The following is a 17,304-nucleotide window of genomic DNA, read 5'->3' on the forward strand; positions in this document are numbered from 1 at the left end:
TAATTCCAAAGGGAATTTATATACGCTGCTTTAGCTGTTTTGTGAATAAACTCTGTACCCATTAAATGTAATGAAGTATCCCTTTGTCTTAATTGTAGGGGTGTCCCCCCCTCCTGGTGCTGTGCTGGTGTTGCACTCCTTGCCACTGGAGTTTCCATTAGCCATGGCATTTGCTGAACAGCTGCTAACATGGAAGCTGGGAGAGAGCAGTGAACGATCAGAGGATGAGCTGGACACAGTTCCCTCATCTGTGCTGCTACAAGTGGTAGAACTACTTGGTAGGAGGAATATCCATTGTGACACCATTTAATGTGCATGTTGTATTTCATTGCCATATTTCTGTATCCCTGTCATATAGCAGTTGTAGTATTACATTAAACACACAAATGTAGATTTCACCCATTAAATCCTAAATTGTGAGATTTCAAAAAAAGATTTCAAAATCCTAAATTGTGATATTTAGTTTTAAATTTTTATTATTCATTTTAATGTCCTTTTAGTTAGAAGTAACAACTCAAAGCTTACGAACCTAAGCTATAAGTCACGAGACATTTAGGTGCATAAAGATTTCCCAAGATCCCAATTTTGATTATTTTCTTGGTCGTTGTTCTTAGGTGGTTTGGTTTGGACAACTGATCTGGCTCCCTCCATCAAAGAACTCATCTTTCACTTGTTAGCGGAACTTTTGCGGAAGATCCACCAATTGGAGCAGCGCAAGAGCCCTACTGGTCTATCAAGTTCAATTGCTCTTTTGCTTAACCCCTGCCTCGCAGTGCTCATGGCCCTGCAGACAGAACTCCGAAAGCTCTATGACCGGGAAACTCAGGGATGGACTGCTGGAGGGGCTGGAGCAGGGGGGTCCTCATCCGGAGGCATTGCATTGGCCCTGGGTGCGGAGCAGAGTCGATTCTCCACATACTTTCATGCCCTGATGGAAGTGTGTCTGGCTGTTGCAGAGGTGACACTTCCTCTCAATGTTGGCGGCTCTTCAGTGGGAGCGCTGTCCTCCACCAGTGCCCCTAACCTTAGTGATTCTTCTTCATCCTCATCATCATCCCCAGGCCAGACACCGCAGAGCCCCAGTTTGCTATCAAAGCGTAAGAAGGTGAAGATGAAGCGTGAGAGAGCAGCAGCTGCAGTGGCAGCAGTGTCTGGTAAACGGGGAAGTGGAGGTGCAAGGCTGTCAGAGAGTGACAGTGCCCTGCTGAACATGGCAGGTAGTAAACCTGAGGACATGCTGTGGTTCCACCGCTGCCTTACTCTGCTGATGATCTTACGACACCTTGCCAACAAGGACCCACAGGGCTTAAGCGTAACCAGCGATGCAGTAACGGACGCCTGCCAGGCTCTGGTTGGACCCACTGCTCACAGTCGCCTGCTGGTGCTCTCAGGTATTCCCACGCACCTGGAGGAGGCTGTTGTCCGTAATGCTATCCGAAGGGCTTGCAACGCACATGGGGGGCTCTTTAAAGATGAAGTCTTCATTCCTCTCCAGGAGGAGGACCCCAAGAAAAAACCTGGGACTGGTGTTGCAAGCCTTCAGGATGGTAAAGTGTGTCCTGAACCTGAGCGCCCCTTTGCAAACAACGGAGGTCCCGAGAGTCCCGACAGCTCCAGTAGTGTAACTCCAGCTATGAGTGTGAGTGCTTCAGCTTCTACCAGCCAGACCTCTATCTGCAGCTCCTCTCAGGGGGTCTCCCGCACTGCCAGTGAACTTTCCGTCGATCAGGAGCTTTTAGCTGTCCCACCTCTCACTCCTGCGGCTGCAGCTTCTGCCATTACATACCCCCAGCAGGGACTCCAAGAGTCACAGACAGTTTCTAGTCAGGAGAGTCTAGATACCTCCCTGTGTAGCACAGGGAGTCTTGGGAGTCTCGGCAGCTTAGGGGAACCTGTCGACAGTGCAGAAACGCCATCCGCGTCAGATGGGGGCTCTATGCACACAGTCACCTCATTAGAGAGCAATGCAGTCATGGCCAGACCCATCAAGGGTTACGCTGTCATTGAGGTGAGCTGATTCAAATCGTTATTATTCCATCTGATTGATTTTGTGCTTAAGATGTTGAAAATGTAAGGAAAATTTCTCTTTTGGTGACTATAGGTGCGTTCTCGAGCTAAAGTGGAAAAAATTCGTGCCAGTCTTTTCAACAGCAGTGACCTGATTGGCTTGTCCAGCCTGGAAGGTGAAGAAGAACTAATGGAGCTGACCAATGAGGAGATCCTCACGGCTTCCAGTGTTAACCAAAGCCTGTTTGACACACAGGGAAGCTCTGCCCTTGAAGACTACTTCTTGGAGAAAACAATCAAAGGTTGTCACTTAACTACAATCACATATTTGCTGCTTTTAGTTTTCTTACTTTGTCTAAATTAAAATTCTTCTGTTTGAAGGTGACAAGCTTGTACCTGGAGCCCGAGATGTCCTCACAGATATTTTTAAGAGCTGTGTCCACTCGGAGCAGATGCTCAGCCTCACGCCAGCCAAGCCCGTTAAAGTGTCTGACATTTACCTCAGCAAGGAGCAGATCAACTCTCAGACACCAGGCAACCTACTGCATACTTTCTTCACCAATGTTCGACCTCCCAAGAAAGTACTTGAGGACCAACTTACTCAGGTATTAAACAAGTGCTCAACAGTAAACTTGTGAATTCTTTGATATAGTTAAATCAAAAATTTGTTAGTCAAATGGCTGGCTCGGTTTTAGTTTGGACTGTCACCTCACAGAGAGAAGGCCCTGAGTTTGAATTAAATCAGGACCTTTTCTGTGTGGAGTTTGTATGTTCTCCCCGTGTCAGCGTGGTTCTCTTCAGGTTCTCTGATTCCTCCCACAGTTCAAAGACATTGAATTAGTGGGGCCAGGTTAAATGCCCCTAACCTGAATTCGAAAAATTGAAGAAAATGGATAGATGGATTACTATAATTCAAAAAAAAAAAAAATAATAATTTAACTGTAATTTAATTTAATTGACCTTTTTGTTTTAAAACAACTTTTCAACTTTTGTACACAACAACTTACAAAATGTTTTATTTTTTTAGATTCTAAGAAAGTATGGCACTCCTAAGCCAAATAAGAACAAGTACAGCAAGGCAGGAAAAGAGCAGCATCAAGGCAAGGTAGTAAGCACCAAGAGGCCCATCACCAAACCTCCCACTAAGGAAAAGTCTGTGCTTAACAGTGTCAGGTACGTCACTCACTTTTTGAACGGTAACTACATGTATAGAGGCATAAACACACTGCCATGATAACTGAATTAAAATGTGCTCATCTCTCAGAACCGCACTGAGTGAGAAGAAAACAGTGCTAAAGCCGAAATCTCCTGAGAAATCCAGACCTGAAGAAAAAGATGTGGAAAAATCTCCTGCGAAGAAAACCGAAGGTTTGTAATAAACACTCCCACTTTGACTCCACACATCTATGAATTTTTAGCTAACACAAAGATTTGCAAAGGATTAAAACAACCTTTGAATTAACTACCTAACTACCACAGAACTAAATGTGTGGTGAAGAAATATTCACATTCCTAAGCTGTGAACTTATCCAGGCTTATCCATGAGTTTCAAATGTTCCTTCGCAAGTAAAAGTGAAATAAAAACAAAGGACACGAAAAAGTGAAAACATTTGTGCTGTGTCATGAGATAAATTTTAGGGAACCTGATGGAAATTGAACATCAAAATGATAGCAGTTTCATTTCTGCTTTTTTTTTTTTTTCCATAGTTGCGTCATTTCATGAGGGCACCCAAAACCAGACACGAGACACTTTGTCATATGTCAAAATCATTAAAAGCAATGTTTTGCGCGGGTGTTTTGTTTTGTTAGTATCTTAATAAACCTTTTCATTAAGTTTCATCTGAAAACTAATTAACAGCTGAAACTGTAGAGAAGAAAAAGTATAATATTTGTATCTGAATTGTAGGAAAGTAGGATGAAGCAGCACAACATTGAAATTAATGTAAGTAGGTTACCAGAGAATTTAAGACATCCACACAATTGCATTTAAAGGCACTTTTGTCTGTTGACACACCGCCAGTCCATTATCATAAAAGTGAGAATTTTCCATATCAGTAGCTGATCCATGTATTTGTAAATGAAATGTAACCTGCTGTGAATGGTTTCTTTAGTCCCAGAGGAGAAGTACTTGACACTAGAAGGCTTCCATAAATTTGCTGTTGACCGAGCCAAGCAGGACATCCGCAGTGTCTGGAGGGCAATTTTGGCTTGTGGTTATGATCTTCACTTTGAGAGGTGAGATTTGAACAGCCTTGTTTGAAAACACACACACACACACACACACACACACACACACACACACACACACACTTAACATGTTGTCAGTTTTCTTTTGTTTTAAGTAATTCTGCCCTAATTAGAAGTTTTTAACCTTTATAAAAACAATAATAAATGCATATATTATGTCTTATTACTAACTGCAAAGATGATGATATATGTAGAATTTCTAGTGGGGGAAAAAAGCTTCATAAGCCTTATTTTGGGGCAAAGTCCCATTTTTATCAGAGTCGACTGATTCTACGGATGTAGTAAACATTTTGGTGATTATTTAAACTGAAGGTTTTTTGGTTGTTTTGTTTTTTTCTTTCTATCAAAAATAACTGCCCACAGATATTTCTATATGGCTGCTGAGTTTCTGCTTGCCTTTAAGAAGGCGAGTGTGTGAGTTGTTTCATGTCTTTTTTTTTTTTTCCCCCCCTGGTTTGGCAGTTGATTGGCTCTTAGGGATCAGTTTGTATTAAGGATTCTTTGAGTGTCTTGTCTCTATCTGATAATGTTTCTGCTCTTTAATGTTTTTAATGAGCTTAGAGCTCTTTATTTAAGAACTCCCGTGCTCCTCTGCCAGGTGCACCTGTATAGACACTCGCCATGCACAGAAGGCTTGTAGAAAGTGGAGCTTAGAAATGGATGTGGCATTGGTACAGTACATCAACAGACTGTGCCGTCACCTGGCTATCACACCATCCCGGTTGCACCCCCATGAAGTCTACCTGGACCCCAGTGATGCTGCTGATCCTCGTGTGGCCTGCTTGCTCAGTATGTAAACTGCCAGCACTTTTGGAGTTTCACTGAAAAGTTTGAAACCTCGGGGGGGTTTTGTCAGCTATACATAACTTTTTGTATAAATGTCAATGTTTTCAGATGTGCCTGTGGAGAGTTTACGCCTACGCTTTGCTTTGCTGCAATCGCTCAACAACAGCCTGGAGAGTTTCTTCCTGCCGTTGGTGGAACTGAGACAAACACATACGTATCAAAACAGCATTGCAGCTCTGTTGAGTGAGGCCAAAGGTGAGCGGGATCTGAGCACACATCTCGCGTTGTAGTTTGTGTAACCTATCTGGAAAGCTTGCTTTGTTGAAATGACTCACCGCTTGTTCTATTTGCAGGCCTAATCTTTTATGACACTAAGGTCACTGTGATGAACAGAGTACTGAATGCCACAGTGCAGCGGACAGCTGACCATGCCGCTCCAGAGATTACACTGGACCCTCTAGAGATTGTGGGAGGTGGGTATTCCTTTCACTGGTTCACGTTTTTTAGTTTTTCAAAGTTCTATATCACTTAATGGAGCATTAGGGCCACATTAAGAAAAAATTATTATTGATGGTTTTGAGAAAAAAATATAGAAATGTGGAGATTAAAATATTTTCAAGGCAAATTGCCACAGCTGCTATATCCTCCATATAATGGCTTGTGTAGCTAAGTTAGTGACATTATATTTCAAAATCGGTTTTAGTTACAAGAAAACGATTTCTCTTTTAGCACATAAACAGAGTGTGGTAATAAGGATCTTGAAACGATGGTGCAGAAAGCAACATCTGGTCAGAAGGAAAAAAACCCACAAACTTTGAAGAGCGTGTATATTGTATCACAAGATACAGTCCCACTGCGCAAGTGACATCGGACTGTTGTCTTTTATATGTCATATGTTTATATGTTTGATCCACTGAAGGGGTTGTTTTGTAACGCCAGGCAATGTTGTTTTTGTTTTTTCAACGTCTACTGAACGTCTAAAATGTGGTTGTTGAAGACATCTTCGACTCATTTTAGACTGTTTTTAGGCTGCTTCTATGGGCTCTATAGTCCCATGTTTCCAGATGGTGGAGGGCATGTTTTCTGTACAGAAACAGTTATGTGTGAAGGAATACAGAGCGATTAGTGGACATCTTCAGATGGCGTGGGCTCCTGAGCTAAAACAAAAGTGAGCAGCTGCACGGTGGATTTGGAGCAGAAATGTCCCGAGCTTCTCACAGACAGTTTGCAAAATGTGCGAATAAACAAATACTGTTGAGCAGAGTAGTCCAGTTTATACACAATTGCATAAACTTCTCATACTTTCTGTTGCAACTTCTTGTCTTGCTACTGAATACAAACACACTCACTTCCTCTTACAAACCTCTTCACAAATAAAACGGGATTACTTGTAAATATGGAGCATATATAAAGAAAATGCTCTTTTAAACTTTTTAAATACAATTGTGCTCTTTTTAAAAGGAATTTCAAAAGTTTTCAAAAATACTTTAACCATAATTATTTTGCATTTTAACATTAAAAAAAATACCAACATGTACTGAATAAATCAATAGAATAACACATAAGTAATGAGGGATGTTTTTAAATAATCTTTATTTAAACATATTGTTTATGTTGATAACAATAATGTTTATATTTGTAATTAAAAATACTACATTTCTTAATCATGTAAATTTCCGGCACCTGTCACAGATGTCCACGTGACGCCCAAAGTAATTATCCTGTCCAAAGTTCATATATTGAGCATTATATTAACCTCCAAGGTGGGTCATGGTTTGGCGTCCAAATTGTGGACCTTGTTTGGACGTCGTATAGATGTCGATTGCTTGCAAAAACAACAGACCCAATATAGACATGGTCTGAGCATCTATCTAACATCCAATGTTTAGTGGGATGTAGCAGCTAATCAATTTGTTTCAGTAACTCATCTACACAAAGCATCTTGCAGAGGCTGCATCAGTTTGTAATCTGCACATTTTGGGGTTTTTTTTTCTCAAAATGATCAATAATTATTTTTTTTTCTTAATGTGGCCCTAATACTCTTCATACTTTCAAGGTATCTTGTCAAACGTGCTTTTTTTTCTGATTGGGTGCGTCTGCCTCAGGTGAGATCAGGTCATCAGAGAACACGTACTTCTGCCAGGCAGCACGCCAGCTGTCGTGTGTGCCGTCATCCCAGCTTTGTGTGAAACTCGCCAGTGGAGGAGACCCAACCTACGCCTTTAACATCCGCTTCACTGGAGAGGAAGTTCATGGCACGAGTAAGAATTTCTCCCTCACAATACTTCTGTACTGCCTTTGATTCTTGCGCTTGAGATTTATTTTAATTCATAAACTTCCAAATAACTGGTACAACTAACTAACCAGTATTAAAAGCAAAATACAAAATCAATGGCAAAATATATGAACTTTTAATCGGTTGAGAATCTAAGCACTGGATATACTTAGATTTATTCTGCTCTGCTCATTTTGTTTTTCTGTAATACAGGAAGAAGTAAAGAGACTAACATCATGTAAATGTGGCATTTGCAGTTACTTAATTACACTGTCAGGCCATAAAATAAATTGACCACTTTCAAGACATTACAGGCCAATGTAGGTTTTCTGTTTCGTTTTGATAGAAGTTTCCATGTTTCACTATATTTCACAATATTTTTTGTTATAAAAAAAATAATACCGGAACCTAAAAAAAGGAAGGACATTTCTACCAAAATAAAACAACAAAACTGGCTTTAAGAAGGGGTAAATAAGCACCATGTGTAAAAGGAGTTCTCATACTGCAATAGTTAATCACATAAGCAGAAGCCTGCAGCACAGATTCCGGGTCTATTTGTATTGAACTAAAATTCTTTCAAAGTTTGTTTGTATGTGCACTTTGAATCAATGTACAGCCCTGTGAATAGTATTTGCCCCCTTCCTGTTCTAACTGGCTGTGATCAATGTGTGCAGGTGGCTCTTTTAGACACTTCCTGTGGCAGGTGTGTAAGGAGTTGCAGAGTTCTGCACTTTCCCTGCTGCTCCCCTGTCCCAGTGCTGCAGCCAATCGTAATAAGGTAATATTTATTTTCTATTACCTACCATGTTTTCTGCTTTTTTTGTCTTTTTTGCTCTATTTGTTTTCATTCATATCCGACTGTGTGCTAGATACTAACTGAAATGTGTTTTATCACACATGATGCAAACTGCTGTGTTAGGAGTAATATAATTCGTATCTGTATTTGTGCTGTTCTCAGGGGAAATATATCCTCACTCCATGCCCTATCAGCTATGCAGAGGAACAGTTGCTGCACTTTTTTGGCCAACTACTAGGCATAGCCATACGTGCAGATGTGCCACTTCCTTTGGACTTACTGGGCTCATTTTGGAAGGGCCTAGTTGGTGAGCCTCTCGACTCAGAGCAGGACCTGCAAGAAGCTGATGTGCTTACCTACAACTATGTCAAGAAATTTGAAAATGTAAGTGTATATTAGTGTTTGTAGCACCTTTAGATGCTACCAACATGACTCTAGTGACCTCAAATTTACCTTTTCCCTCCTATGCTGAAGGTGACTGACGAGACAGAGCTAGAGGCCCTGTGTGCTGAAATTTCCTCCCAGCACCACTCAGGAGAAAGCCCAGACTCCCCCAGCCGTCCCTGCTGCACCTTTACCTATGTCACTATGACTGGTGAAGAAGTGGAGCTTTGTCAGGGAGGGCGGAGCCTCATTGTCAGGTACAAATCATCCCACTGATCGCATTTTTGTTGTTGTTCCCGTTCCCGTTTGCAGTTATCTTAATTCGGCGTAAGTTGTCTTTATAGCCAAATGCCACAGAACATTAGGGTGTGATTTCATTCTGGATATCCTGTGTACTTGTATCTGTCTGCAAAGCTGGCAGAACAAGGATGTGTATGCACGGGCGGTGCGGAGCCTTCGTCTGAGGGAGCTGCAGAATGTGGAGTGCATGACAGCGGTGCGTGCAGGGCTCGGATCCATCATTCCCCTGCAGCTGCTTACCATGCTCAGCCCTATAGAGATTGAGCTGCGCACCTGCGGCCTGCCTTACATCAACTTGGAGTTCCTGAAGGTAAAGCAGTGTTAATTTTGTTGACCAATAATTGTCATCATAGTTCACGTCAACGTTTTTTTTTCTTGTCTGACACCCAAAGAAGATGATAACTAAAATAAAATGTACTGACATTTTCTTAACAAATGAAAGCAAGATGAGAAAATTCTGGAGAAATAAGATCCAATCAGAACTAAAAAAGTTGTGTATAAAGGCGGGCCAGTTTGGAAGTGATCCAGTCAGAAGTAATCTAGTTGTGAGGTAAGGTTAGAGGTGCACATTTGATCTGCTGCCTTGAAGAAAGCAGGAGAGTTCGGCTCCTTGTTTCTCATAAAAATGTGAAACAAGGAGCAAAATGTCAACACTTGGAAGACAGGGAGGAGTAGACGCATGGACACATTTGGCACACATGAAACTACGCCGTAAACTGTGTGAGCAACTCTAGCTGGTAAATACACTTTATATTTTAGTCAAATAAATCAACCTCAAATTTAGTCTACAAGAACCTTTTGATACATAGTCAACTAAAATGAGAAGAATTTAGATGCCTAAATTATTAAAACATTAAAACATGCCTAAAACTAAATCAAAGCTTGCTATTAAAATTAACACTGAGGTGAAACATATATTTGTGTGAAAGTGATATGTCTGTGTCACTTGTCATTAAAGTTTCTTTGTCGGGCTAGGCAGTTTATTTATTTATTTTATTCTGCTATTGATTCATGCTAAATATATGAAATACAGAGAGATTTCACTCACCTCGTGTTGTCACGGGTTAGTATTTAATTTCAGCATGTGCTCGGTTCCCTCGTAGGCTCATACAATGTATCAGGTGGGCCTGATGGAGACTGACCAGCACATCGAGTTCTTCTGGACCGCCCTGGAGATGTTCACTCAGGAGGAGCTCTGCAAGTTCATCAAGTTTGCATGCAATCAGGAGCGCATCCCATTCACGTGCCCCTGCAAGGATGGGGGGCCTGACACCGCTCATGTTCCCCCATACCCCATGAAGATCGCCCCTCCTGATGGGGCAGCAGGTAAGATCTGAGGGTTAAGCAAGGCCCCGAATCATCTCAGCTTCTCTTGCAAACTTGAGCAAACTCTAAAATGTTAAATTACAGACACACATTCAAAATCTCAGGCTTGCTGTCATTTACTGTACACCTGCATAGCTGGCAGCTTATTATAGCACCTGCTACGTAGCACGTCATTGGGCTTCTGGTTCATTAACAACTAGCAAACATGCATAACTGGGAGAGAAGTGCTGGGTTATGAACTCCTGTTTCTCCTTTAGGTCAGCCAGACTCTCGCTACATCCGGGTGGAGACCTGTATGTTCATGGTGAAACTGCCCCAGTATACTTCTTTGGACGTGATGCTGGAGAAACTGCGCTACGCCATCCACTACCGCGAGGACCCACTCAGCGGCTGAGAAGACTTGACAACCGAATATTCCCCCCCATGTGCCCCAAACCTCGCCCTCACCCGTGACCCCTTTTCTCCCTTCATCCCCAAGTTCCTGGACTTTCCTCTGAGACAGACCTTATGCTCTGCTGCATTGACAAGTCACAAAGTTAATTTTATTACATTTTCAGTGGCAATGCTTTGTTTATCCCTGCTTTATATTGCAGTTTACACAAATTGTACGTTTCATTATTTTGATTTGTTTTGCTTTTTTTTTTCTTCTTGTTATTGTATTTTATTTTATTTATTTATTTTTTTTCAAGGGAATTCAGGGAAGATATTCTGAATTGGCACTGACACGGAGTTTGAGGACGACGCTGAAGTGAACCAACTGTGAGACTTTTTGTTCACCTTTTCCTCCCCTTTCCTTTAACAGAAGGATTAACAAGGTTCAGTCAAATTCTGTGAATTTAGCAGCGTTACGGGCTAACTTTGAGATCAGCACTTTGAATTTAATTGAATTCACGATTGCTTAACATTTTAGCACTGTAATCTCGGTCTGACTCGCTGGATTTGGCATTGCCATTATGGCACAAAACAAACATTTACTCTCCTAACGCTTAACCTAGCTGCCTCCCTCTGCCACCCCTCTGTGGGGGTGATGTTCAGAAACATGCCTTTGCTGTAGGAGCCTCTCTCAAGAGGGTAATGCTGTGTGTGAAAATCAGATGATGATCATGGCTTTTGAGTTTAAGGTACAATGACTCTCCCCCCCCAAAAAAAGAAAAGAAATTTGTATTGCTGTCTAGTCTTGGAACCTGTCAAGTATAAGCAGGCAGAAGGTGTGAACAAGTGCTGTACAGGATATTATGTAGTTTACTGCCTGTTTTAAATAAAAATGAACTCCTAATGGACAAACTAACTTATGCCTATATAAACTGATTACATTTTATCCAAGTCTCTGAAGGGAGGGTATTTAAGTCATGTAAAAAGTCATATTAATCTATTAGTTTATAAATAGATAGATACTTTTATTTTATTTTTTCTGTTTTGTTTTTTTGTTTTTTTTTTTAATACCTTAGTAGCTGTGGCAGAACGAGGGGTCAGGTAGATTGGACGATGGTAATCGAAGCCTGCTCTGTTTTTTTTGTTTTTTTTTTATAAAGTTGCATTACAAATTGTGAAACCTATGTTGCATTGTGAAAGCAGGAAGGGAACCCATGAGCTGCTGCTCTTCCACATTGTTTGTGTAATAACTTCTACTGAATGTGAATGTCCTTGTTTCCTATTCCCAATATACGTGATCTTCACACGTACACCGAGGAAGGGGCAGCGGGTTAAATTGAGTTCTGCCTTTTCATAGTTTTCTTTAATGAGAAATGAACAGCATTCTGCTTTTTTCTTTTCTTTTTCTTTTGGTCAAATTACCCATAACCAAATGTTTAGCTGTGTTTAAAAAACAATAAAATAAAATAAATAAATAGGATGGGAAAAAAAATGTAAATAGACTAAAGTTATGTTTGGCAATTTTTATTAATTGCTAATTCACTTCACCTTATAACTTTTGGTTTTCGGTTTGCACTACTCTTCCAAGAAAAGATTCTAAAATGAGCAAACTAGCTGATGTCTGTTGGATATCCAGTTTGTTGTGTTGTTATTTTTTATGAATTTTTTGGAAATACCAATAATATTATTATCACCTTTGTCTTGTACTCAGATGGATTCAATTTCTTCTACTCATGGTGAAACATGTTTTTCTTGTGTGAGTAAAATCGCCATTTTACTTGGATAGTACTGAAAAACACAGCGAAAATTGCTATTTGACTAATTGGGTTGTTGATTGCTTGCAAATTTTTTGGTTTTTGGTTCAGTTCCTTTTGAAGGGTGATACACCGCTGCTAACAGGGACGCTCTCTCTTCTACTACTCCTTCTTGGGAGGGGTAGGAAAGGTTATAAAACGGACATATCCATACAAGGAGGTGTTACGATAAAATGTGTGCTGTACATTTACTTGATATTTATTACAATTATTTATGGTTGCATTAACTTAACTTTTACTGTCTTACCTCTGCACATCGGAAGCTTAACATATCTAAAAATGGATTATACAGATGTAAAGAATCAGATGGCATTTGAGATTTGTGTCACAATAAAGAAATGTCTTCATGTACAAATACTCTTTGTTGTTGTGTTTTTGTTTTGTTTTGTTTTTTTGCTCTTGATCTAATTATCATTTTAACTAATTGGTCTTTAAGTTATTGGTCACAGGAACCCTCACATTTTCATACTTGACCAGCCAGTGCTGGTGATGTGACTTGGTGAATGTGACTGTTACCAGTCTCTTTTGACAATTAGTTCTCATCATGACGTCATGGTTTGTCTATTTTAAAACATGCTTTGTATGTTTTACTGGCAGTTAAGTAACTACCAGTAAAACAGTAAAACTGACTCAATAGTTGGATTCTGTTTCATTGTGTGTTCTAGTCAAAGAAAACTGTCTTGAGCAATGTGTGTAATTGAGGAAGAGACCAAAAGACTTTGTGTGCTGTCAGTGCTTACTGAGCTTTTATACTGCTTTGCTGAAATTTCTAGGTCAAATTTAAGACATACAGTTAGGTCTATATATATTTGAACACTGACACATGTTTATTTTTATTTTTTTACTTGTTTACTTATGTTTACTGAAACATATTCCAGTAATAGTTATATAATGGACATGGACATAATGTGTAAATGTAAACTTTAAGCTGTCATTTAAGAGTATTTACAGTAAAACTGGATAAAGGGTTTAGGAGTTTTAGCTCCTTAACATGTGCCACCCTTTTTAAAGGGGACCAGAAGTAACTGGACAATCGACTAAAAGGCTCTTTATTGGACAGGTGTGGGCAATCCCTTTATCATGTTGTTATCAGTTAAGCAGATCAAAGGCCTGGAGTTGATTTGAAGTGTGGTGCTTGTATTTGGAAGATTTTGCTGTGAATGGACAACATGCGGTCAAAGGGGCTCTCTGATACCACCAGGAACTCAATTATTACTCACTTAAGGAGACCAGAGTGTAAATGCGGTGTAATGGAAACATAATAAGTAGCTAAACTCCAAATTAACTTAGCTTAAATGCTGTTTTTGAAATATTATACCAAAGCAATTTACAAACCAAATATAATACATATATAATATGCACTGTATACACGTGCAGTAGCATGGTGTGCACACTGCACTCCATGCCCAGATATCCCAAGTTATTAGCTTAAACCTTAAAATGCTATTTTATGCCGAACTGTGTTGTCTTTGGCATTTTTCTTACAAATGGGGAAAATCAGCTGCTAGTAACAAAGTGCCTAACCATACAATTCAAAATAGTTTTTTTGCTAAGCTGTCTGTTATGTAAACACACAACACTGGTTAGGTGCTTGAATGATTTGTAGGTGAGTGTTAAGTTGCTTAACTAGAAAAATTTGCATTTCCTGCGAAAATGCTGTGTGGATGCCTTAACGCTGAAGATTTCTGCTGAAAAAAGCTGAAAAAGTTTAAAAAAAAAAAAAAAAAACCCATGAGCAGGATTCGAACCTGGCCCTTTGGGTCTCAAGGCAGCTACTCATCTCACTGAGCCAAACTCCTGCTCACGATGAAAAGGTGGAGAGACTGACAATTACTAATAATAATGGATTGGATTTATATAGCGCTTTTCAAGGCACCCAAAGCGCTTTACAATGCCACTATTCATTCACACACTGGTGGAGGCAAGCTACGGTTGTTTTTTCTGAAAACAGCTGAGATTTGTGCTAATAAGAGGTGAAAAGACGGGTGTCTAATGATTAGGAAACTGTTTCAATGGAACGATGGCTGTCAAGAAAAATGGGTGATGATGACTGTGTTTTGTAACCATGTCTTCAGACAGTTTTTTGGAAATTCAGTTGTGACACAATGACTCACACTCAGTGCCTGCCTTTGTTTGTTGGTGATTGGGGATGCCAGCACTGTGTCCAACTCCTTTAGATGGGAGAGAGAAAGTAAATCCATCATGGGTAGATTCAAATAAAACAAGAACAAGATGAAACTAGGCATCTAATAACGGGGAACTGTTTTTAATAACATCTACTTTGTGGACATTTATTTTTTAAATATTCTTTCCCAACTGTATCAGTACTAAGCAGGAGGTTGTGTTTTTTCTATGATTTGGTTCTCAGATTGTTATAATAATTACATAATAATAAGCACATTTCACAAAAATTGTGCTTGCAATCAGAAAGTCATTCACTTTTGGGTTGTCTCATCCTCATCATGACTGGGAGGAGTCTGGTCTGAATGAGCAATGCTGATTGGTTGAGAAATGGGTTTGGTTTGTCAAGTCCACAGACAAGTGCTACATAAATTTGACAAATTTTAGTGATAAAGAGACACAAGAATAAGGATCCACAGGATCTGTAATATTCAGGGAAACATGTCTACAACTAGGTGAGCTGAAACCTGTGTTCTTCTCGTATAAATGACCTCATTGTGAATTGATATTTTGTAATTTTTTTAGGTTGATGTTTTAAATTTTTGATCTTTTTGCTTGCCCTTTGGTCCAAAGTGAAATGAAGACCCAGCAGGATCTTCACGTGGCCACTCCAGTGAGGGAGAGCCTTGCCCTGACCAAACTGGCCGGGACCTCTATTTACCTCAAGCTGGATTCGTCGCAACCGACAGGATCCTTCAAGATCAGGGGCCTCGGTCACCTGTGCAAAACAGTGAGTAATTCCTATCTGGCAATGATTTGATTTCCCCTGCATTTGAAAGAGGATCTTGTTGGGAGTGAAAGGAACCGGCAAGGGTCAGTTTACTGGCTCATGAATTCTGTGTTGACATGTTTGTTATGGGTTTCCTTGTAGCTGGCAGAGCGAGGATATGAGCGATTTGTCTGCTGTTCAGGTGAGAATACAACAGTCTCTACTTTACCATATTGATGCATTCAGTGTGTCTAATTTAATTGTTTGTTTGTTTGTTTGTTTCAATAGGAGGAAATGCCGGCATGGCAGCAGCTTATTCTGCCCGCAAGCTCGGGGTTCCTGCAACTATCATTGTCCCAAACGTCACACCGAACATAACAGTGGAGAAAATGAGGGATGAGGGAGCCACTGTGATCATTCATGGCAAGGTTAGTTAAATGTTCCTCAGTCACTTTTTTACTTTTTCCCAGAACAAATGAATGTACGAGGGTGGTAGATTCTGAATGAATATGCTTCATTTTATTAACCCACAGGTTACATTTAGAATACAAGATGACTATTAAATGGTTTTCATTGATTGAAGGGAACTGGGGGGGGGGAGAGATATACCAGATCATTTGTATGTTTTCTTTTCCACAGAATGTAGATGAAGGCATTGCATACGGACAGGAGCTTGTGGCAAACAACGCTGGCTGGATATACATCCCTCCCTTTGATGATCCCCTCATCTGGTAAGATGGCTTCAGTTGGCATCCTCGGAGCTGTGACTGTGTTTACATTAGCCTTCTGTTACTGTGACACCTGTCTTATCATGCATGAACAGAGCAGTTGCAAGGAGTAAATGAGATGATGTGGCAAGATGTATGTTATCACAGCTATTCTGGGGGAGGTTGTCAGATAACTAATTTGTTTGAGATGTCACATTCAAAGTGTTAAGCTTAACCATAAATTATTGAAATTATGGGTTACTTGGTATATTATTGGCATTTGATAATCATATGCCACAACCAAGCTTTATAAACCAGGCTGCACCATGCAGAGATTTCCTATATTGCTGTGCATTAAAGCAAAATCAGTGCTGAGTTTCTAGAAACTGACAGCTTGCGTTTGTGTACAAAGGGAAGGCCACACATCTCTGGTGAAGGAGCTGGAGCACGACCTGAAGGAGAAGCCAGGAGCGATAGTGCTGTCAGTGGGAGGCGGGGGCCTGCTGAATGGGGTGGTGGAGGGACTGCGTCGCGCCAACTGGGCTGACGTCCCTGTTGTAGCCATGGAAACTATGGGTGCACATAGCCTCCATGCAGCCATGGAGGCTGGAGAGCATGTGACTTTACCTGCGATTACAAGGTACTGCTGATTAGCTAATTAACTAAAAAAAATAAGGGTGTCAACAAATGTTTGGACTGGTGGTGAACAGCGGCCTTGTATTATACTCTACAGTGTTGCAACCACACTGGGCGTGGCAAAGGTCTCAGCGCAGACAATGAAACTGTCACAAGAACACCCGATTCTGTCAGAAGTAGTCACAGACCAGGAGGCTGTGAAAGCTGTTGAACGCTTTGTGGGTGAGTACAACCTGAAGAGACAAACAACAGATTTGAAATGACCGATCTGATCACAGATCTCTCCTGATATTCTGCCTCTGCAGATGATGAGAAGATCCTGGTGGAGCCTGCCTGTGGTGCTGCTCTGGCAGCGGTGTACAGTGGCATTATCAAAAGGCTGAGGGATGAGCGCAAGCTGCCGCAGCACCTGGGCCCTGTGATCATTGTGGTGTGTGGCGGCAACAACATCAGCTTGGAGCAACTGAACAAGTTGAAAAAGCAGCTTGGCATTATTTAACTTCACCCTGAGTTTTCCTGACCTTTCTTCCTTTTCCCCACCTGCTCACAAACCCTAAACCCTATTTTACTCTCTGTAATATAATATAAGTACTTGTATGTAGCACTTAATAAAGATGGGATATGTTTATTAATTGTGTTTCTGTTTATAAGGTCTGTCTGAAAAACAATAATTTAACCCACATTTAAGCTGCATTTGATTTGTATTTAGTATGTTTTGTTTGTAGGGCCGTTACATATGGTATATATGTGGTGTATACTGACTG

At 40.5% G+C, this 17,304-nt stretch overlaps 2 protein-coding genes across 3 annotated transcripts in view; both read left to right on the plus strand.

Moving 5' to 3' along the window:
- The window catches only part of hectd4 (HECT domain containing E3 ubiquitin protein ligase 4), a 39,003-nt gene extending 26,341 nt beyond the window's left edge, over positions 1-12,662 (plus strand). For both annotated transcript variants that reach the window (XM_085293924.1, XM_085293925.1), the window contains exons 60-76: positions 99-278; positions 615-2,008; positions 2,102-2,309; positions 2,389-2,612; positions 3,035-3,180; positions 3,272-3,375; positions 4,119-4,242; positions 4,853-5,043; positions 5,149-5,295; positions 5,394-5,513; positions 7,146-7,301; positions 7,990-8,093; positions 8,274-8,495; positions 8,586-8,752; positions 8,910-9,105; positions 9,899-10,121; positions 10,379-12,662. In XM_085293924.1, the coding sequence (XP_085150050.1) occupies positions 99-278; positions 615-2,008; positions 2,102-2,309; positions 2,389-2,612; positions 3,035-3,180; positions 3,272-3,375; positions 4,119-4,242; positions 4,853-5,043; positions 5,149-5,295; positions 5,394-5,513; positions 7,146-7,301; positions 7,990-8,093; positions 8,274-8,495; positions 8,586-8,752; positions 8,910-9,105; positions 9,899-10,121; positions 10,379-10,515 (4,043 nt within the window). In that variant the 3' untranslated portion in view covers positions 10,516-12,662. The remainder of the gene's footprint in view (positions 1-98; positions 279-614; positions 2,009-2,101; positions 2,310-2,388; positions 2,613-3,034; positions 3,181-3,271; positions 3,376-4,118; positions 4,243-4,852; positions 5,044-5,148; positions 5,296-5,393; positions 5,514-7,145; positions 7,302-7,989; positions 8,094-8,273; positions 8,496-8,585; positions 8,753-8,909; positions 9,106-9,898; positions 10,122-10,378) is intronic.
- Positions 12,663-14,869: 2,207 nt separating this feature from the next.
- On the plus strand, positions 14,870-17,219 carry LOC146562295 (L-serine dehydratase/L-threonine deaminase-like). Its single transcript, XM_085293107.1, has 8 exons — positions 14,870-14,943; positions 15,062-15,218; positions 15,360-15,399; positions 15,486-15,625; positions 15,837-15,928; positions 16,317-16,544; positions 16,638-16,762; positions 16,846-17,219. Exons 1-8 carry the CDS (start codon positions 14,930-14,932, stop codon positions 17,037-17,039), a joined length of 990 nt encoding a protein of 329 aa, XP_085149233.1. The 5' UTR covers positions 14,870-14,929; the 3' UTR covers positions 17,040-17,219.
- The last annotated feature ends 85 nt before the right edge of the window (positions 17,220-17,304 follow it).

Source organism: Mchenga conophoros, linkage group LG12 (assembly GCF_057382185.1).
Source record: "Mchenga conophoros isolate Kocher_MC1m ecotype Shallow Benthic linkage group LG12, M_conophoros_male_GT1.1, whole genome shotgun sequence".
Taxonomy (NCBI): Eukaryota; Metazoa; Chordata; class Actinopteri; order Cichliformes; family Cichlidae; genus Mchenga; species Mchenga conophoros.

Excerpts from the sequence above, each read along its gene's own strand:
- LOC146562295 (XM_085293107.1), top strand. Across the intron at positions 15,219-15,359 it reads TCGGTCACCTGTGCAAAACA|CTGGCAGAGCGAGGATATGA; the intron begins GTGAGTAATTCC and ends GTTTCCTTGTAG. Across the intron at positions 16,545-16,637 it reads ACTTTACCTGCGATTACAAG|TGTTGCAACCACACTGGGCG; the intron begins GTACTGCTGATT and ends TATACTCTACAG.